At 42.2% G+C, this 22,782-nt stretch overlaps 1 protein-coding gene across 2 annotated transcripts in view; it reads left to right on the forward strand.

Annotated features, from left to right (window-relative positions):
* The window catches only part of bcas3 (BCAS3 microtubule associated cell migration factor), a 323,492-nt gene extending 301,370 nt beyond the window's left edge, over nucleotides 1–22,122 (forward strand). For both annotated transcript variants that reach the window (XM_084020265.1, XM_084020266.1), the window contains one exon: nucleotides 20,764–22,122. In XM_084020265.1, coding sequence (XP_083876391.1) covers nucleotides 20,764–20,912 — 149 coding nt within the window. In that variant the 3' untranslated portion in view covers nucleotides 20,913–22,122. The remainder of the gene's footprint in view (nucleotides 1–20,763) is intronic.
* The last annotated feature ends 660 nt before the right edge of the window (nucleotides 22,123–22,782 follow it).

Raw genomic sequence — 22,782 nt, forward strand, 5'->3', positions numbered from 1 at the left:
GATATGTGTTTCTATCAACGGCCTAATATCTACATATGGTCAAGTATATACTTCTGTGTGTGTGTATTCCCCCGACTGACCTGCACCGCCTCTTATAATGTTCTTATTATTTATGAGCTTGTGGGCGGTGGTCCAAAGAGGCACCCTGACTCAATAATTGGTCATTTGCTGTTGGAACCTTGACTGTAAGCTTCTGGCTGGGTGACATAGTGTGTGTCGGCTTTGGGAGGGTTCCACTGTACTTCTGATGTTATCACTTCAGAGAAAACATTAGCTCTGTTGCCATATGCCGCTCAGCGTGTGTGCATGCGTGTGTGTGCAAAATGTATGAAAGAGAAAGAAAGTATGAAACAGGACAAATCTCTTGATGTAACTTCTTGGTGTAGAATGAGGGTTTCTTTCCCTTACTAAGAACTGTTTATATCAAACATGGACTGTATATAAGAAGTGGACGTAGTCATCGTGACCTCATTCATTGGTTTGAGGACTATTTTGGCCATCGCCATCTTGTATTTTTTCCCACCAATGAAAAGAAGTGACCATATTTGGACTGCGGAGGAGCGACGGGTGGATCTGACGAACACAAGCGGTAGTGCGGCACCCCGAGCAGCAACCTTACTGGAACTGGATCCATCTGTCTTCTGGTGTGAAGCTGTTAACAAAGTTGGCTTCATAATGCAAAGTCAACTTTACAGCTAGGTGCTAAAGTCATCTTAGTCGCTAATTGCATTGGTAGCGACCGTAGATGTTGTATTGAAGAAGTCTTGGAACTAGAGATTGAGATCATAAACTCATGTTTGACTTCCAGAAAATGTGACTTTTGCAACCAGAGGAGTCACCCCCTGTTGGCCAGGAGAAAGAATTTAAGTTTAAGGCACTTCAGCATTGGCTTCACTCTTCAGAAACGGAGGTTGTCGTCTAGTGTCAACATGCTTTGAGTTTTTGTGAACATAGGTGAGCATGTTAGTTTTAGCACTTAATCTTAAAGCTACGGCACGATGTTGCTTATCTCTCTCACCCCATTTACGAATCAATATTACACTAGACGGCATTGTGCTTTAGTAGCATGCTATTTTTCCATTTGGACCAAGTGTTCTTCTTCCGTTTGATTAATGTGCACTGTATATTACAACAACCTATCAAATATAGTGCTTTAATGGTTTAATGCCACTGGACTCTACTAAGAGCCTGTAATCTACCGTATGCATCTAACCAGTGTTGGACTTCTGAGTGGAAAAATGTAATACATTACTCATTATTGTTACTCATTTCTAAAGCACCATAATTGCTTTAGTTATTAGACCCTGTGGGCAGTAATTGGTTCATCTACTCATTATTTTTCTGTCGAATGTCGAAATTGGGGGCTTGTCTTCAAAAAACCTGGATAAATTATCTGCATATACTCCAAGTCTGTGTTACTGATTGGAAAACTCCTGCTGCTGTCTTTTCCATCCCAAAAGGTCAAACGTCTTTTCTCGTGAGAGTAGTAGGAATGCACCCATGAAGGGATAGTCCTATTTCTACCCTTTCTTAACGGTACAGGGAAGCTTCACACAAAAAAAAATGGTCTGCTCTGGACATTTATGGGTAAAGACGTTCCTATTGACACACCGTATGACACAGACATAATGTTTTGGGTGATTTCTCAGGCCTGTTTGTAGTGTGTGAAAGGTTCAGCCATGTACCGTCACTCTGCATTCAGCATACATGATGCTGCTGGTTGAATGTCACCCTGTTTGTAATGCTGTCTTAGGTGTGGGTAATGCTGTTTAAGCTGTGCGTCATACTGTTAAAGGTGTGCATAATGCTGCTGTTAGCCCCATATAGTTCACACACGGTGGGCTAAGATTCAAGTTTGAGCATAACGGGGCTTCACACCCACCATGACAGCCATTGTGTTATTGAAAAATAATGTATGGCACAGATTACTCATACAGCAACGTCAAGCAAATGCATTATTTTTCAGACTAGTATCCCAGTTGTTGAGTACCATGGCCACCTACCAGCAGAAAATGTGCACATGTTGTATTCATCTTTTGGGGGAAATCAAATATAGACTTTATGTCGGCAACATTTTTAGTCTACTTCTCCAACAAGCAGGAAAAACCAAAGCCTTCAAGCTATGACTATGAATTTGGATGAGTGTTAACTATTTCACAATCAAGTGTTTGTCTGAAAATGGCACACATCCTCCAGCCAATCGAGATCACATACATAGAGTTGCATACATATTCTGCCTTGTCACATTTTAAAAGGAACAAGTTTATATTTGTCAGGAGAGGTCAAGTGGCAGGTTGAGTTAAAGTAGCAACACTTTTGTGGTGAATTGCAGCACATCATAACAAAATATTCCTGGAAAGCACTGGACATCACTTGATGATATAGCACCAATGTGCTGTAAGTGTGTAGTCAGTCACAGTCCATAGATCAAAATCAATCAATTTGTTACAAAAAATGCTCAGTGTTGGAGCATTTTTCCAACAAAGATGGCGAAACCCTTACTTACTTTATGAAGTTCAATATATCATATTGAACTGGGTGGATATAGTCTGATAATAGATAACGTGACAGACAATCTTCAAGTAATGCTCTCCTGTCATTTTACCATAAATGAAATGACAAAGTATGTGTCTATGAGCTCAATCGAAACATGAAGCCATGCAAACGAGCTGTGAAAACACATTTATTTCTTATCTATTGTATTAAACTGAATAGCCTCTTTAAGTTTTGCTATTATATAAATCATTCCATAGAAAACCTCAATAATTGGTCCATTAAGGAAACATGGAAACTAGACTGCACGCCTGTTCAGACAGCTGTGTGATTTAATGGTTGTACAATACATCCTGTATTTGAATTGGCCGCGTCCTCCATTCACACAAAGCCATGCTATTATCCATCTGCCGACGGACTGGTTTCTTTGCTATTCAGCCTTGTTTTAGTACACTGATACTCATCATAAGAGCAACAACACTGAGAAGGGTGGCGGGGCGGGGGTGGTGTGCAGACTTGGAGGTCATATAAATCAGTGCACACCATAGACTGTATATAAGAAGTGGACTTAGTCATTGTGATGTTGTAACAGTCGCCCCTAATTATCTGCTTAAAATGATGTTACAGTAAAAAAAAAAAAAAAAACATGCACAATGGGTGGGATTAATTCTATCCTTTTGGACTCTGACACCCAAATGGTGACATTGTTACAACGTCACCCGTTGGTCTCTGGACTATGGTTTTTAAGCCTTGAGTTCAGCATTTTGGCCGTCGTCATCTTGGATTTTGGTTGTCGCCATCTTGGATTTTGGCCATCTTCATAGGTAACTGCATTGGTAGACTGGTAGTGTGGTAGTGAGGCAGTGGTAGCAACCTGCCAATCACAAGGTAGCCAAGCCCTAAAGCATAGCCTGCTCTTTAAATTTACCAAATGGTAAACCACTGACAGTTAATGTGAAAAGACAAGTGTAACTCTCGGGTTTGGTTTTTCTCATCAGGTGTTTTTGTCACCAAATAGTTTTGAATTTAGTTAGTAGTAGTAGGCATATCATGTTTACATTTGGTATGAAACTAAATTAAATTAATAAAAATACTTAAAGTAACCTCAACACGATTTTACAAACCTTTTAAGGAGTTGAGGTTGTAAAATGTTACCTTAAAGGAGTCATCACCAGGAAATCGCAATTTCTCTTGTTAAAACATGCATATCTGTGTTTGACCTCAGTTGAAACTTGCCTGAAAGGCTGGAGTTTGAAAGTGGCGCCGTTTTTTCGCTTCTGCTCTTTTTCCGAACAGGAATAGCACACAAGGGTGTGCATTCCTAAAGCACGAGATTTTGATTCTGCGCCTTCGGTGACGTCACCGTGGCGGCTACTTGCATAAGCCCACCCCTCTTTCACCACCCAACCCCGCCCCGTCCGCTACCTGAAATCGCCGAAGCGCCGCCATTATGTTTTGGAGTCTGCATGCAGGCAAGCCCCCCCGGCTCTGTCCTTCCTGCGGCGAATCAACGCGCGCCTCATTACATATTATACAATGCACATCCGGACCAGTCAAAACCTCGCGCGTAATCTCGCGTGATAAAATCGCGGTACGAAAAAGGGTCAGAACAAGCTCAATGTTTGATTAAAATGTTTTTATTTTTTTCTAATAAGTTTTACGAATTGATCCAAAGCGATCCAAGGGGGGCTGGATACGTATAAAACCAGGTTATGACTCCTTTAACATAAATGAGTGGAATTCATGTAAAAATTCAGTCAAACATTGGCAAAATTCTAATTTCAGTTGAATTCTGATTTAATTAAATAATAAGCAAACCAGATATTCAGTACCAACTTTTAACAGATTATTTCAACCGGTTCCAAAATCGTCCTCGTGTTCGAGACCCAACCTTACAATGACAATTAAAAAAGTTCATTTAAGTGGAACTGCCAAGATCAGGGGATCTGCTCACAAAGGCCAAGTAATAATAATTATTATTATTATTATTATTATTGTTGTTGTTGTTGTTGTTATAGGACTTGTATAAATTGTTTGCATTGAGTTCAACTTGGGTCAACCTTGACACACTAATCACGCATCAATTGTTGATTGTTAGCACTAGCAGGTTTCTTGGCTGGCTAGGTTGGTTAATCTGACTGTGTGTACGTGAGATTTGGTCTAGTTTTTGACGTATCACAAATGTAGATACCTGCCACACACATCCATCAGAAGGTTGCCAGCCTGCTGTAGTCCGATAGCGACTAGTAGAGATGAATTTACAGGACATCAGTTAGAAATGCTGACCCGTGGAAGACAAGGAAAATACATCGGAGAGCTGGATGTGTCTGCTTTTGGTTTCCTCAAGCAAATTCAACTTAATAGTTTAGGTTTTCAACATGCCAGTCTGATTTGTCATGAACTCCAAGTCTTTTCAGTCTGTCGAGAAAGCCGGCTGGATAAATAATGAATCAGACATGCCTTCTCAAACCGTCCATTGAAGTCTTTGAGCGTCTAACATCGGCGTAAATATGGCCCGTCTCTAGCTACCGGCTTTCTCTCGGCTTCCATGTATTTACAGCTGCATGTATATTGTACATAGCATAATTGTGACCATGATCTCAATAGCTGGCCCTAATATACAGACTGAAGGACTCACGCAACGGACCACACACACACACATGCACGCCATTTGGATACTTGACTAACTCAAAACTATTAGTTAATCATTTTGTGACATGCCCAGAGGGCCATGTTGTCCCCTCGCTTTAACCAAAGAGAGAGAAGAAAGCGAGAGAGAGAGCAAATGAGTACACTCTCTCCCTGAAAGCTACTCAGCGCTGTCGTGACAGACAGAAAGAACAAACGCAGGGAGGAAGGGGGGGGGGGGGGGGGGGGGAGACGTCAGGGACTGAGTGAAAGAACAGAAAAGGGAATGCGAGGCTGGCTGAGGCCAGAGAGTATGGTGCTGAGAGAAGAGACGACGAGTGTGAAAGCAGAGTGTGGTCATTATATCTGCCCTTCAGCGCCCCCCTCCTCCCAACCTCTCTCTCTCTCTCTCTCTCTCTCTCTCCCTCTCTCTCTCCACGTTGCCAGGCGAGAGTTTGAGCGTAATATGCGGCGACAGTGTGAGACGATGAAGAATAATTCCTGTATTCAGAGCTGCCACCGCTCACCCCTCCTCCTCTTCATCCTCCTCCTCCTCATCCTCTCCCTCAACTCCACTGACAAGTCAGGCCTGGATATCATTGTATCATTTATCCCAGCCTCGCCTCTGCCACTCTGCCTCGTTTGCCCAGAGGGAAGTGTGAAAAGTGTGCGCGCGACGCGAGAGAGTGTGTGCGCGTCCACATGTGTGTGTGTGTTTGTGTGTGTACGTGTCTACGCGTGTTAGTGTCACTCAGTGCTTGTGTGTGTGTGTGTGTGTGTGTGTGTGTGTGTGTGTGTGTGTGTGTGTGTGGCGCTCAGGCTGACTGCAAATGGGCTTTTGTGAAGGTTTTTTTGGAGACTGCACTTAACAGCTCGCTCAAGGGAGACACACACACACACGAGGGGCTGTAAGGGTTCACAGAAAAGGAGGGCAAGTGAGAGAGGGAATTATGACGAGAAAGAAAAAGAAGAGAGACGGCGAGAGTGATGGGAAGCGCTTTTTAAAGCCCCGTTCCTGCGTCCTGTTTGGGGCTTGGTCCGACAACAAGAGGGCCGGAGACACACTTTGTGCCGAGCATCAGAAATGGACTCGTGGCTGAAGGCGATCCACTTCACCCCATCTGCTTCACCACCATCGGCGGCAGGCACACAGCAAAACACTTGTCGCTGCTGCTTCTGTCGCTCCACCGGCTGGAGCAGATAACTCGCCGTGACCTGTGACCTGCCACTCAAACTGCATCCAGGCCATTTCCCCCCAAACTGTCGCTCCAGCTGATACGAGTGACTTCACTGTGTGACACTTGGGTTTGGAGTTTGGACGATGCGGTATAAAGTTACAGAACACGGGCGGTGATGTTGTACGTCGTATGTTGTAAATTAACATTTGGCACCAGAACTACTACTTCTAATTCTTAGCTTTTTGCAGAGTACTTCAAACTAGTTTGTCTCAAATGACAGTTATGTGCAGTAGTGTGATGCTAACCAGTATTGTTAAGTAAATTTGAATAACCATGAGGGTCCATGAGAAGGGTCTAAGTACTGGGAGTACCGCGTGTGTCTAGAAAAGCCCACCTACTACAGTGGAACACGTCAGTGGATGTACAGAACCATGTGTATTCACTTTTGTTTTGAACTTAATAGAACATAAAGAGAAACCTTATGTGGATCGCTTCTACATTTAACCACTTTGATGCAAAAAAGATTTGAGAAAAAAAATGTATGCAGATCCATAATGAAAATATATGAAACATAGATGGTTTAGACTATCATGGGGCAGACATTGTGGAGTAAGTTGTAGTAAAAATTCCATTATTAGTAATTTTGGGATAAACAGATTTATTACAAACATTACGGATTTTGAAAAGCTCTTTAATTTTTGTTACATTACGCTATAGCAGAGATCACAGGATGAATGTTTCGCCAACAAGTCTGCTACATTTGAGTCAAGGATACCCATCAATAACAAGTAAACATGGTCCTCTGTACTCACTTTTAGGTCAACAGAATTTTGTTAGATTACTTTATTGAATGTGTAGTAGTGTTAGTAGTAGGCAATATTTCTGCAGTATTAAACTCAGACTGCATATAAGAATGCAATGTTGTAATCATGATGTCACCCATTGGTTTGTGGACTACAGTTCTGAAGCCTCAAGTTTGACAACCTGTCATTCACAAGGTAGCCCCGCCCTAAAGCATATCCTGCTTTGTCTTCATCTATTTGACTTTAAATGGACCATAATTTACTAAATGGATATCATGCTGTATTGAAGAAGACTTCTCAAGTGAGAAGTAGGGTCATTTTCTCATAGACTTCAATGTAATCAGACTTCTTTCTGCAACCAGAGGAGTCGCCCCCAGATGGCCAGCAGAGAGAATGCAAGTTTTTGGCACTCGAGATTTGGCTTTACTCAGAACCAGAAGTCGCTGCCTGATTTAAACTGTTGCACCCTGCTCCATCCCTATGCTTTACCAAATACAAATGTGTATGTTACTTCAGCATTTTCCTACAGGAAACCTCCTTAAATAACTGAAGTGATGTCATTCTCTAAGGAAACATATTGGGGGGCAACTGATTTTTGTGAAGTGGTTCTATTAATCAGTTCTACATCAACTCTGTAATCCAGCCAAATGCATCACTTCCATCATATCAGAGATGCGTTGCACATACTGGAACATAGATTGTTTAATAAGTTGGCAGCAACACATCCAGTGTAGTCAGAGTATTTTTATTCTCACACTTTAACGGATGTTGTGTTTTTGGGAGTGCGTACACTCAAACCACATGTATACACACGTTGTGCTCACACCCTGTCATACTCACTCTCATGTATACACACATATTACACACAGAATCTCTCCTAACATGACCCTGCATGCGGGTGTGTGTGTGTGTGTATCAATAAAATATGGTGGCATGAATAAGTGATAAGATACATAATGGAGAGCAGAGCTGAGCCCGGCCAGCTTTCCACAACACTGGAACTTCCTGTTGGACCAAGGACGCGTCCTCCTTCTAAGAAATGGGTTGGAAGGAAACAAAGAAAAGGAGATAGCAGAGGTAGTAGGCTGTATCTTCATTTTGTGTCATTTTAATTCTATCCTTTTATAACATGAGTTGAACTTTTCTGAACATAATAGACAAGCTGTGGTGAAAACCATGTGACACAGATACAGGAAATGTACTCTCAGTGGGGTGCCTCCTCTCTCAGCTGTCCATGCTGCAGCTCATCTCAGAGCCTAAACGCATTATATACCCCTCCTGGCCCGACCCCAATTGGACTAAACCACCAACATAGGGGTTTAGTATTTGGACTGAACCACTGCATGAGGGTTAGGTAAATCTGAGTGAAATTCCCGCTGAAGCCTCAGCCCAATAGGAACGTAGCATTATTTGAATGTCCACAATATTCAAAGTTTAACCTCCAGGTGTGAGACGTGCCCCTTTAGGAGACTAGCGGCAGATCCTGAGTCCATTTCCTGCAATAGGAGAAGGGAAAGTGAATGCCGATTCTTTGGCTCCATATTCACCAAAGTCAATATTATTTTTCCAGTCAGGATGTTTTCTATTGCTCCTCCATTAAAGGCAACAACAACTTGGCCTTCGTAAGTTTCCTTAAGAAATACAGTCGTTTCTGAGCATTTTTCACACAAAAATCACAGCAAAAATCAGAGTAATGATGAGCAAAATCTTTTGGTGCAGACTGATGTTAATTTGAGAGGAACACAAGATAGCAAGAGCTTCCTTCCCATACATTGGTCACTATTTCAAGGCTGTCGTGTGTGTATGGTTTTGTTGTTAAGAGCTTACAAAAGGTTTAAAACTATAAATATAAATATATTTTTTAACCAGCTTTTATAGTCTCAACAACTAGAGCAACACCAGTACTGTATGGTGTATATTTGAAAATTAAATTTTGGGTATTCAGATCCCAGATGTTATTTAGGGATGTGACATCAGTATTTTTTCATAGGGCTTTACTTTCTCTTCTTTTTATTTTATTTTTTTATTTTTTACTTCTTTGCAGCAAATAAAGTTCATGAAGATTTGAGTATTTGTGTATTCCCCCAAACAATATTACCATAAATATAATAGGGCTAAATCATGGACATAATATAGTTCATAAACAAGAGACATTTATAAAGCTCCATTGTTTACCGATGATGCCGAGTGACCTCACAAGTCTTTTATTAATAAAATGTATGGTTTTTTTTTTCGTATTTAATTTCTCATTAACCAAAACATCTAAAGTAACTGAGACTAGAGAAATATTTTCTATCTCCTGAAACTTTATCGTAATCCCTAACATGCCTTCCCGCAAATATTATGACATTTGACTTTTAATATTTAATGTGTGTGTGAGTGTGTTTGACTGTGTGTGTGTGGATGTGTGTGTGTGTGTGTGTGTGTGTGTGTGTGTGTGTGTGTGTGTGTGTGTGTGCGTTTGTGCGTACATCCTCGCAGGTCGTCCATATTCTTCCATTTGAATGCAAACCTTTTGACCTCTGCTCTCTTGAACCGCATGTAAACTATTCAAAGAAAACTCCTATGAAAGCAGATAAAGGAAATCATGTTTCTTAATGCTTGATACCCGTGTACCCAACAACCAACTGACTGTTTATTCAAACCCGAGCATGATAGATTTTGTATCTTTTCTAGCGTATATAAAAGCAATCCAAATGTAATGGAGGCTCCTTTGTATCCAGCTTCTCGTCCACAAGCAGCTTTTCAAAGCACGCTGCTCCTTTATACAGAGCAGCTGAACTTCTACCCTTATGACCCTTCGCTGACTGTGTGTCTGTGCATGTGCATTTTGTTTGTGTGTCTCTAAGGATTAATCTTTACACAACTACCCATAGTATACTGGCGTTGTACTCGACGGAGCCTTGTTCTTCCTCTTACCAGTTCTGTAGTTCTGTACACAAGTTTGCTTTCATTTGCCGCTGTTCTGATTTCACACTTGCTTCAAGAAAAGCCCCAGTGTGTGTGTGTTTGTCTGTGTGTGTGTGCTTGTCTGTGTGTGTGTGTGTGTGTGTGTGTGTGTGTTACTACAGCGACTACATTTAGATAGGAAAATCAAGCCGCTATTAAAATTTGATCAAAACAGCATCAGATTCATTCATCTGACTCTGATGTGACCAACGCAGAGATGGCCGCAGCGCTAGCAGGGGTGATTCTAGGAGTTGACAAGCCTAGATAATCTGGGGCTCATGTCAGGGCACAGGGAGGAAATCATTCTTGGGTGGTCTGGAACATTACTGCCTAACGGAGGACTCTTTGGTCCTGTCTATTTAATTTCAGAGCAGATTACAACATACGGCACACTCCGACCACAAAGCTCAAATCAAGACATTTTTGTTGAATCATTGTTAACCACAATGAATGAGGCATAGGCCGACAACATGGTAATACCCTTACATATCATTATGCAAGGTTGTTATGAATGTTACTCATAAAATATTCGAAGCTACCTTTCACAACTGCTCCCAGTTACGTTGTCTAGACCAATGGAAATCTGGCCAACTGGCTACATGTTGACAGGATGTGTTGAAGGTCCAACTCATTGCAGCCAAATTAGGAAATAGCCGATGGATTTACATATTTGAATCTCTGAAAGAGATTTTTAACCCTCAAGACTAGTGTTTTGTTTAACTTGAGAGAAGGGCATCGTTTTGGAAAAGGTAGGCTACTCAATCATACTCTTGTGTAGTTTTCTTCGGCTGTCAGGGTCAGTCAGTCATGGGTTGGTTGCCCTTGCGCAGACAGACTGGCAGGCACAACGTTAACTTATGTTGAGAAAAATGCTTTCAATTTGTATGATTTATGATCGTTGTTAGCTGGCTTAACCAGCTGACCACACACACACGCACATTAGCCAACTGTGTGTCCTGGTTGATTTGAACCATTCGGTAGCCTACTGATTGCATATGGGAGCAGTTTCTGCAGTTCTCTCTTTGCTAATGTTACTTTACGTTAGCATTCGAAGCGCAACAATACAAAGCCAAAGACCCTTAAGTGAAGTTACCTTGTAGTTGCCTTGGTTTCTCCAGATGTTGGCCTGTTTCTCTCTATTAAGCTTGTTTCTAAGTTAAGTACCTTTTTTTCTCTTCTGAAAAAAGCCAAGTATCTCCGATCGCTTTTGGCAATCCATAGCTGCCCATTCCAGCGGCCGCAGCCTTTTGTGCGTGTAGCCCAACACTAACCATGTTTTGCATACTGAAAACAACAACCGGTGTCTTGTCATGACAAAGGCGTCACGGTTGTACAACGCTTTATTTCGCCCCAAATAACTAAGGTTCCGCTCAGCTACAGTACATTAAATGCAGCTCCTTGGCAGAGCAACACAAACTTTTCATATCAAAAACATCCAGGGTTTTAGCCACAAATGACTGGCTTATCCATGCCACTCAGACAATGATCAGACATCAGAAAAGATGTCGCGATGAAGTCAGATTTCTGGCCTGATGTACACGACCAGGTAAGGAGAGAGCATGAAAACTTCCTGGCCTGAAGTTCAAGACACACCATACATATTTTGACATTTGAGATCTGTATAAGAACTCGTCCAAGTATAGTAGCCAGGATGTGCCAAACTTTGGAAGAAATGTGGAAAACTTGCATTCAGAACACTCAGAACGCACTGAGAGGAAAAACACTACCATCAAACACCAATACGCAAGTTAGACACTATACTATACGTACTTAACAATTGATTAATTTTCTCACTCACACTGTTCGGCAGCAGTGTTATCTAGCCTTAGGTTGGCATGGCTGTGGGGCTGGTCAGGTATCTGATGTGATGATGAAAGACAGCCTCCTCACTCTGTCATGTCCATCAGTTTCCTCAGCAGACAACACCAGCAACCTCTTTCAGTTGGGACCAGCCTTCCTGTCTAAAACATTGGCAGGTGTCTCACAAGATGCTTGTCAAAGGACATCATTTGTCTGTGATTGGGTGTGTGAAAGAATCTGTATTTGTTATGTTTCTCCATGCATTTATTCAGGTTTTTCCTTCAGCTCCAGTCTGTACATGTCAAGTCTCAGATGTTTACCCGTCAGTGGAAAAGCTGCATCTGAACCAGAACGGGCCAAAAAATGCAAAATACTGTATATCAAAATTTCAGGGGTTCATGTGTTTGCAACAAATGCTGCTGTCATATTTTAAGATATGATTTAACAATTTACTTAGAATGCAGTATAATTATAACTGAAATAGCATTTTTAAATAGATATTTTCTCATGAATGCAGATTATGTAGGCAGCAGGACAAGACTTTGGTATGGGAAGCATTCTGGTATCTGTTTGTAGAAGTATTGACTAATCACATTTTAGTTTTTTAATTGCAAGTAAATAAAACATCCGTGTGGAGAGGTAAAGACTGGAACGTACTGGCCAGAATTAATCCACCAGCTATCATCTGACCTTGAGTTAGCCTTGTATGTGCTTCTAAACAAGCTTGTTTCAAGAGTTTGGGTAATGATTTGTTTGTTTTCTCTTTTAAATAATTTTGCTCGCATGGAGGGATTCTTTATAGGAGCATTGTATGACATTCAGAGCATTAATATAGTCGCAGAAAAGTAGCACATCCTCCGGTTACCCCTCAGGTAAACACTGTTAGCTCCAGCATTGTTATGTTGAGAGCTGTCTAGAGGCAATCGAAATGCTCCCAATTTCGTAATAGTGAATTTCAGCCTTCAGAAAGTCCTCAAATGATCTAATCTGTAGTTAAATTGCTTGTAGTTGGTTGTTTGTGTGTTTGCTGAAATATAGCTGAGCATACTCGTCCTATAGAACAATCAGACAACACTCTTTAGCCTGTTTATGCTACTCATTGATGGACCAGTCTGGGTCGGTTGTTGCTCTTAGTTGTCCCGCGAGCAGCAGTCGGCCTATAAAAGCAGTTCCATTCAGCGTCCAGTGGCGAGGCGACTGTCAGTCTGTGCTGGGTAAGTAGCCAGTCAAATCCTGGGTCAATGCTAGGTTTTCATTAGAGGCCTAATTCAAAGCGGCCCACATAGAGTGTCAGGAGTGTCCTGGCCTGTTGTTGGCACCCCTTATAACACACTCTAATGAGCAGCCGCTGGGAAAGTTGTGGTCAGCTGTGTATTTGGAGCTGGTGAGGCTCAGAATAAACGGCCAGAGAAGACGAAGAGAAAGTTTCTGCTCAAGGGCCCGAATTAGCCCCATGTATCACTTACTTTCTTTTCCCTTTGTTTCTTAATCACACAACCTGTTGAGTGTCGAGATTCATGGGACTAGCAGCTTCGCTTTGTGGAGTTCAAGCGTCTCGCCGGCATTAGAGCTGGACTCTGTTAGTGTGTTTATTAAAGGTGCTTAAAGCATCGTTTTGGCTCTGTGATCCGTGTGAATCAGCACTGCAGCACTAACCAACGTCAACGCCAGGGCCTTTAGTCAAAGCGTTTCCTCTTAACTTGCAAATGTTAATGAAAATAAAAATCATCAAGCCTAAGATGAAATCAGTTTCAACATCCAGCACGTGGCTCCGTTGAAACGCTGCGCATGCTATCTATCTATCCTGATGTACCCGATGTGTTGTGTGTGACCATCTCCAGCTCCATTAATGTGTGCTGTCCTTTACACAGGAGGGTGTGTTAAGCCTGGCTTTTCACAGTCCATCAGGATGATCTCCGGTAGATGTTAATGAGCTTTCCCACTAATGTGGACTCAGTTGTCCAACTGGCCAGCTTTCTAAGGATTGTGCAGAGCGAGGGCTCACACAGTGATGCCGCCATGCTTTCACATGTAGAAGATCTGTAAGTCCTTATTATGAATGGCATGTTTACATATATATTTGAGAAGTGGTGGATAGGGAGTTTATCTCCCTCAGAGCCCTTCGCAGATCATGCTGCAGCATATCCATTGGGTTCACCATTAGTTGTTGTTGTTGAGGTAGAAACTCATCAGTTATCATTTTTGTTATCTCCTGCAACCACAGGAGATTGAGCAAAAATCATCAGAAAGGCACCTCTTGGTATTTGGTTGTGTGTCCTTTACCTAAATGAGGAAAAACATTACAAAGTTATGTCTTTTGTAATATATTTGGTCATTTTAATGACCGGAGGACGAGGATTCACCACCCAAGATCCTGGCTCAAAACCATTAAACACAAGTGGAAACGTCATCACTGTTTCCATGTCATTGCCATGAGTAGAACCATCATCACTGCATGTACAGGAAAACCCATGTCACGTAACACCACCACCGCCACGGATAACGCACGTCACCACAGTTGGAAATGCTAGTTGGTAAATACGTGATCAGCATTCTGCATGAAGGTAGTAGAGGTTGGGCCAGAGGACAAAAGAAAAGGAAGGCCATAAAGTGACATTTATAACCCAAAACGTGAAAGAAAAACAAAATGTTATTTCACTTGACTGAAATGAGAGGACAGTAAAAACAACAGAGTGGGGAGAGGTGAGGACGGTGGTCTGATTAGTTTCAGAAGATTAGTCCCAAAGAATCGTGTTTATCAGATTTGGCCATGGAAGGTCTGATTTACGATAGTTGAGGAAATTCCGATTTTTTATAAATTTGGTAGGAAATAATATATTTATTATATTGCCCCACAAAAACGTTCATTTCATTTTTAGATTTGGAGAATCACAATTCAGCGGTAAAAGTAAAAAAGAAGTTTGACATTTTTGGTGTAATTTTGTGTCATTTATGTTTTGACAGACATGTCTGTATCTGGATACAGAGAACATTCTGTTAATCTGTAGAATTTTCTTTTTTTCAGAGGAAAATTTTCACTATAAAAATCCAACATGATAGCGGTGACTACATCTGCATAAGTTGGTGGGTTCATCTAAAAAATACCAGCTACCAGCCAAATTCCATCCAACAGCAACATGTATGTACACCATATTTGGACAAGGCTGAGTGTAAGTGTGTGTATGAGGCTGTTGGGGGTTAGAATGTGACGTGAGAGCACTAATCAGAGCCAGCTGGGGCCAGCGGTGAGATTAAAGTTAAAACACAAAAACAATCAGCTGGGATAAATATACTATCACTATGGGTTACTGCCCCCATCCCAGCCTCTCTCAGAGAGGGAGAGGATGGATGGATGGATGGATGGATGGACGGACGGACGGGACTAAAGCATACCCTGTTTTATGGTCTATTTGACTCTAAATGGACCATAATTGACTAAATGAACATCATGCTGGATTGAAGAAGACTTGAAACTAGAGATTGAGACATAAACTCATGTTTGCAATGTTTACTGAGATAATAAATCAAGTCAGAAGTTCTGTCATTTATTTTTTCAACCAGATAAGTCGCCCCCTGATGGCCAACAGAGAGAATGCAAGTCTTCAGCATTAGCTGAAGATTGCCTCCAGGTTGAACCACAATTTCAGACTGATTTCTACTTACTAACTTTGAACTGATTTACACCCGACCCTTAGACCCAACCTGGTCCAACAGCTATGCAAATAAGACAAAAATCATTTAGATTAGCTTTTAGCATTTACTTAAAAATAAATAACTAGTTGTCGTGATCGTTCCATGTCGCCCGATCTTTACAGTTACTTTGCTGAGTAACCAAACTGATAGGACTACAGTGTTTGTTATACTTTGTATCTGAGACTCGATTCAGCTGCTGTATTTATATGAAAATGAAAGTGTGCATGCTGGAGTCTGTGTGTGTTTGTGTGAGAGTATAAGAGGATTAAGGCCTGCTCACAGCCGAGGGTGCAGACTGCAGCATTTCTGATCATTTCCTCTGTATGTCAGATTGACTGATGAGGTATTAACTTGCCTCTGGTGTTGTTATATGTGTCTCGGATTGTGCGAGGACGCGTCCCCAAAAACAGCCACGTTTTCCTCCTTGTTCAACACTGCCAAGAATCCATCCAACTTTGGGCTGAAACAAACGCCTCTGTTATCTCCAGCTGTGGCATCCGGTGCTGTTACACTGATAGCTGTTTTGACTCTGTATCTTGGGTTGACTTCCAATTTTCCTTTTGAAGTCTAGGGACTGGTATTGTTACAGAACGCAGATCCAGTCCCACTGGCAAAACAGTGTCAACACCAAAAACAGGGACTTCCAAGACTAGGCTGGACTGGGCCTACACACTGGTGGACAAACAGCAGAAACAAGTTGAAACGGATGATATCTTTGGAAATAAAAATGTCTTGTTGTGCTGTAGGACTATATAGAATACTGTAATTGAAGACGCCTTTTGAAGCAAAACGCAGCCATTAAACGGACTGACTGGACTGATGAAATGGCAAAATCAATAATGTAGTAATTAATAACAATAAATAAGTTACAGCAGCAACCACAAAGCTGGTATACTCAGTAGGTTCAAGCCCATCTTCTGCTGAAAAAACTGTAAAATAATTATGTGACAGTGCTACTACAGAACTGTCACTTTCTGCCATCCGTTTGGCTCTGCACACCAAAGCCATCATTGCTGTTTACAAACAGGTCAATTCATGTGAGAATATTCTTTTTTGCCTTAGAACATTTTATTTGAGTCATCTATGATAGTTGAAATGGTCTTTGTGAGGTTTTTCTTTGACAAAAATACAGCTATATTCCAAAAAGTCCCATTTAAGATGCTGCTATCAGCTTCATATTTGTTTTAAAGATTAGCCATGGTATATTACCACAAAATATTCCTGGGCTCAGATCAGGCCCAGATCAGTCAAACCCTACAGTAGCTTCCATGTCTTCACTGGCCTGCCTCCAGAGCAGCATTATCTACACATCACATCGGACAAAACCACCTTGTAAATAACCATATTACTTTACCTAGTGACATCAGCCCCAGAGGGAAAGATCCCCAACATTAGAGTGCAGGGGGATTGTGTCGGGGGCGTGAGGGGTTAAGACGTGTTGAATAGCTGGTCGGCGTCACACAATGAGGTGGATTAGGCAGCACAAGAAAAGGCCTTTAGGGCTTTACTGGGGTGTTCAGCAGCTTATATCGCCTACAATAACACAGCAACAGTGTAGATCTGGCTGGCAAAAAGGCTAACTGGGAGGGCAAGTGGCCGGCGGTTACTGTCGCTGTGGCGGGAAGCGATGAAACATTTACTGATTGACAGGAAGAATAAAGCTCAGCAGTTACCAATAAGTTGAAAAGAGGCGTAGAAGCATTTTTGCTGGAGATCACCAGTCCTCCCGGAGGACCCCTGGGTGTCACATCGGCATTAAGACGAGGAGCTGGAGAACAGGAGCGGTGCAGAGGAGAGGTGAGGCTCAGTCTCCGTGGCTCCACTGCTTGTCTCTGCTTGCCTGGAGCTGTGGCTGGAAAAATGATATCATTACAGATGACCCATATTCATACAGATAAACCCTGGCACTGTGGCGCGTGCTGGAATACTCCATGTACAGAAATGTGTTGAAATATGGTCTTTTAAAGTCCGCTTTGACGCAAGTGTGTACATTTCTGGTATATTGTTCAGCGCATTGATATATCTATAAAAAAAATCAAAATGTACAGATGTTATGTGACAGCTGTGACACTTTATTATAATACTTGCTACTGCAGTTGATCGTATTTTGTAACAATATGATCATGCTGGGTTTTACTGGAGACGTATGAGAGTCAAAATGAAATGCTTTAATCGTTTTTTATCCACCCGTCGCTCCTTCACACTCCAAATATGGTCACTTCCAGATGGTAACGGCCAAAATGACGAACTGCAGGCTTCAAAACCATAGTCCACAAACCAATGGGTGACGTCACCATGACTACGCTCACTTCTTATTAACAGTCTATGGTTTTTAATCTGGACATGTTACAAATTGTGGAATTTTCTGGTTAAAACCGTATTTGCAACCTCAGCCAGTAAAGTAACAGTATAAGTGGTATAAATCCACACATGATCTGAACCCAGAGCAGTGTGAACCAGCGGCCCTCACCCCCGCCTGGGATTACTGCAGCATGTCTGCCCCGCGTAGTGCTGGGAAATGAAGGGGGTGGGGGGGGGATAACGCGGCAGTGTGGCACGTTGCGTGTTAGCTGGGATAATAACAGTGTGGTTTGTATTAGATTTCCCTCGGCTGGAGTAAGAAGCTCCCACTTCCTGCATGCCCTACGTGACAAAGACGGTATCCACGTTGGCCTCTGAACATCTGCAGGACGTATTAAACGCACGCTGTGGTTTTATGTCGCTGCAGTATGAGTTTGAAAATACTCTTAAGCTAATTAGACCTCCTGCTCATCGCGAGGGCGCTGATTCGCTCTGCAGTTAGCGTTTGACAGGCGGCCGTGTGCAGTTCGACCTCGTCTCCTGGCAGAGGAAAGGCTCCAGCGGTGGGAACTCCTTTAAACTGATCCCAGAAAGAAACTGCAGGTCACAACAGATTACAGCTCCAGTGAGAACGTTAGCTTTTAGTTTTCATCTTTATTTTCCACCTGTGTTGAATGTAGTTCAGGACCATCATGTCAGCATGATTTTGGGACTACGGCCATGTTCAGATCAAAAACAGCCACGCGGGCTAATCTGTTGGTGCCTGCAGGTTTACTTCACAGTGTACGTAATTCTACTGTTTATTTCCAGTTGTTTTATGTTGTACAATACTTGCTTTGAGTTTTACAAACCACTATGCAGACTTATGGCGTCTGATAAGCTGCCAAAACTCATTGAACCAGATTGTCAATTATGGTTTGAGTTGTTTTTAGAGGTGGGAAGTAACAACATACTTGAGTAGAATTTTCAGGTATCTGTACTTTACTTGAGTATTTATTTTTCTGACAACTTTTTTCATTCCCCCCCCTATATTTTAAAACAAAAACAAGCTGTACTTCTACTCCTTAAATTTTCAAAACAGACTCATTTTTACTTTTAATTCATTATCAATTTAAAAATATATTACTTTTTTATTAATATGATGCAAGATTCAGTTTGCCTTGCAAAAAATACAGCTATTAGAAATGTCCATCATAGGGATCTTTTACTTTGAGTATGTTTCAGTCCTTTTTCACTTGAGTAAAGAAGTTGAATCAGTACTTTTACTTGAGTATAGAACGTCTGTATTTTTGACACTTCCGCATATTTTCTCCTGGATTACGCTTTTTTTTTTACGTACCTCATCAAAGTTCGCAGGAATTCACGGAGGATGGAGGTCTGGGTCAAACCTGGACTTTCTTCCAGCAGATCGCTGTTGTTTTGTTCATAATTATAATTGGATAAATATACTGACTTAAAGCCAAATCATGATGCTTTACTCAACTACCAAGTTGTTTTGTTGCATTTTTGTTTTGATTTGTTTCACAATGTTCACCACTGTGACCATAATGCGAGAGAAAATGTATTGTCCTCAAACTGTAATTAAGAATGCAGCTTTGTTGTATAGGAACTTAATTTAATAAGACAGGGTTTCCCAGACAGAGGGAGGGTCAGGTTGGTCTTTGTTAAGGCACCAGGATCAGGACGTATGAATGCAAGTTTAAGGCCCTTCAGCCTCGGCTTCACCTCCCAGACCTGTCGGTGCTGCCTGTGTAGTAGCAGTCGCCATGTGCTCGTGTATGAATTATCATATCCTGCTCCAGATTTGTTGATGACAGTCACACTCCGCCGATGCATTCACGCCAGGCACGTTCCCGGGGCGTCGGCCACCGTCAGCAGATTCAACCCAGCTCCACGCCTGATGGATGTCACGGCACCCATCATGCATCACGGTCTTAATATTGCGCTGCCACTTACGTGCACGCCATTCTGTCCGTACATCGACGGATATAGTTTATAGCATGTAATAACGGTAATAGGTTCCTTATGGGGGGATCCTCAGCAGAGCGGCTTGCTCCGGTCTGGAGGGTTGAGTAGCAACGCGAGCATGTCAGAGAAACGCTTTGTGTCACCCAGAGAATGCTGGGAGAAGTTTGGTTCCATCCCAGAATAACTCTGGTCCACTGCGGGTTAATCCCACAGCTGTGGACTTCCTCTGCTTCCAACGCACACGCAGGTTCATAACGGATGAGTGATGCACTTTCTGTTCAATCTGGTAATGATGCTGTCAAACTCCTATGACCTGAGCACCTTTGGTTGCTATGTACACTCTGAAACGTCTTGCATTCAGAAACTCATTTGATATTTCCTGTAACGGTTGGAATTGCTTTCACATGTTGACGTATGCTGCTGAAACATGGTTTCGACCATCATTTCTATCAGCTATCATAACAGTGTATGTGATTGGTAATAACTCCATTTAGGGACGGATGTTTATGAGAGATAGTTTAGGTCATATTTTTACAGGTCGCCTTCCCGTCCAGCTTTCCAGTCTGTCACTACACATTTCTTCATGTGCGTCATCTCACGTTTAATAAAGCTCTTTTACAGCCGTGTACACTTCATCTAGTGCCAAGCTGAAAACATTGCTTGCTTCTGTAATATTAAGGCATTTTTTTTCTCGCCACTGTCGCTGTAACGCTTGCCCCTGGGTGATGTTGGGACTCTTGGGAAAATGTATTAACTCATGAGTGTATTCTAGTCCTGCTCAATGTGTTAAGTGTCCTGAGACGACTTCTGGTGTGATATGACACTATGAATAAAATTGAATTGAATATGACACCTTAATGTTATTAATGTGTCGGCCTTTTCAATATGCCAATGCAGGTTTATGTACCTACACCAAAACAATTTTTCTTTTTCTTTCTCTGTCCCTGCAGAGCTGCAGAGGGAGGGCAGCATCGAGACCCTCAGCAACAGCTCCGGCTCCACCAGCGGCAGCATCCCACGCAACTTCGAGGGCTACCGCTCCCCCCTGCCCACCAACGAGAGCCAGCCACTCAGCCTCTTCCCCACCAACTTTCTCTAGAGTCCCAGCTCTGCTCCAGGAGGAACCACCGCCCAGCCCCACCTGCCTGCCTCCCCCACATCTGTCCACACGGCATCACACTGGCACACTTGTGTGTTGAACTGACACCAGATCAAGATTTGTGTTTCTCTGTAGGATGTCATCTTCCCATACAGCTGCTCAGGCAACAGTGTGATCGTTGCTACCTTCAGTGTTAGGATGTGTCCTAAATCACTCAGTGCTCACTAGTGAGTTCTCTGAATGTATAGGGAGAATTATCAGATAGTCCTTATATAGTGGACTCAAAGTATCCCACAATTCATCTGGAAAAGTAGTGTCCTTTCCTTCTTACCTTTCACAATAAAAGCCCCAGACATATACACTGCATCACTGCTGCATCTGACACGTTTTAATTGTGCCACAGCAGTGACGTGATTAACGGAGCAGAGAAAAGTGTTGTGTGAGGTCACTTTATGGTCCTCAATATAGACCTCACTACATAGTGAGCAGGGAGGAGTGAACGAGCGGGTGATTAAGGACACGACCTCAGTCTTTTATTTCTTTTAAATGGATGTCATTATTAACTGTCCAAATTGCATTCATGTCTGGGTGAAAACCTTTTGAAGCGTGACAACCATTTTAATTGTTGCTGAGCGATTAACCGAAAGTGCAGATAAAATGTGGTTTCATCACAGAGTATTTTGATACAGCTGCGGTCAGGGAGGAACTTCCTTTTTAATAACAGACCAGTACAAGCACATGGCTCCAACACGGCTTCTAACCTTTGTTGAACCAGAAGCGTCGTCGGGGACCAGCTGTCCTCTCCTCTCCCCAGCTGATGTGTGCCGTTTCCTCGCCATCATACTTGGTTGCGTTTGAAGTTTTACGGTCTGCCTATTGTCGGAACGAGCCTTGAGAAACAGGAAACGGAGTTTATTCCCGTCAGTGACGCGGAGCAGCTCCTCTGCCCTCCGTGTGTGTTGCCGCTCTTGTGGCTTCTCGCTAAATGTTTTTGATTACATTTGGTCCTCTCATGCCTTTGTTTGTTTGTCTTGTAATTACATCATGACAAAAGTCGCAGTAATGAGATGACACCGTTACTACGTAGCTGAAGTCATTTAGATGATCACCCCTTAATTGAGACCTTTCTGTCATTAGCTGACATCATTTAGATGTACCCCCCCCCCCCCCTCCACCTTTCCACATATTAAATTCTAATTGAGTCGTATAATAGAGGCAGTCATGCTGTATTTTGTACATGAGCAAACATTTGACCAAAATCTTTTTTCTTGCCTGAAGTTATACATCTCTAAGAAAACGTATTTTCCTTAAATGTACTAACTTTGCCCGTAGCAAAGAAAATTGACTTTGATAATCAGAAAGTTTATGAAACACACTTGCCTGTTAGTTTGTCCTCAGCAGAATGTTTGCCTTAGTGAAAACTGAAATGCACTATTAGAGCCGATATGAAATGATATCTGCATGTCTGACGGCCTGCTGTTGTCCCTGAATGAGGGCATGCATCGTTTTATTTCAGAGAACACGCTCGTTGTCGACGGTGAGATTTGATTTGTAAAATAATGACTTTATCCAGCAAGAAATCAACCCAATAAAATCCAAGGAAATTAAACTGCCTGTCTTTTTCTCACTCTGATTGCTTCCTAATTGTGCCGTTCGTATTTCAACCACGGTGGTGACCATCAGCACATAGTACCACTGGTAATTAGTACCATATTTTTTAACAGGCAGTAAAGTGCTGTTAAACGGACTTTTTATGGGCGACTCTGGCTCTTTGTTCTGAGAGAGAAGCGAGAGGCCATGTTTGTTTCCCTGCTAATCAGCACAAAATTTCAAATCCTCAAAGTCTGTGATTTTGAAAGAGTACGAACTT

The sequence above is a fragment of the Eutrigla gurnardus genome, assembly GCF_963514095.1.
Source record: "Eutrigla gurnardus genome assembly, chromosome: 10".
Lineage (NCBI taxonomy): Eukaryota > Metazoa > Chordata > Actinopteri > Perciformes > Triglidae > Eutrigla > Eutrigla gurnardus.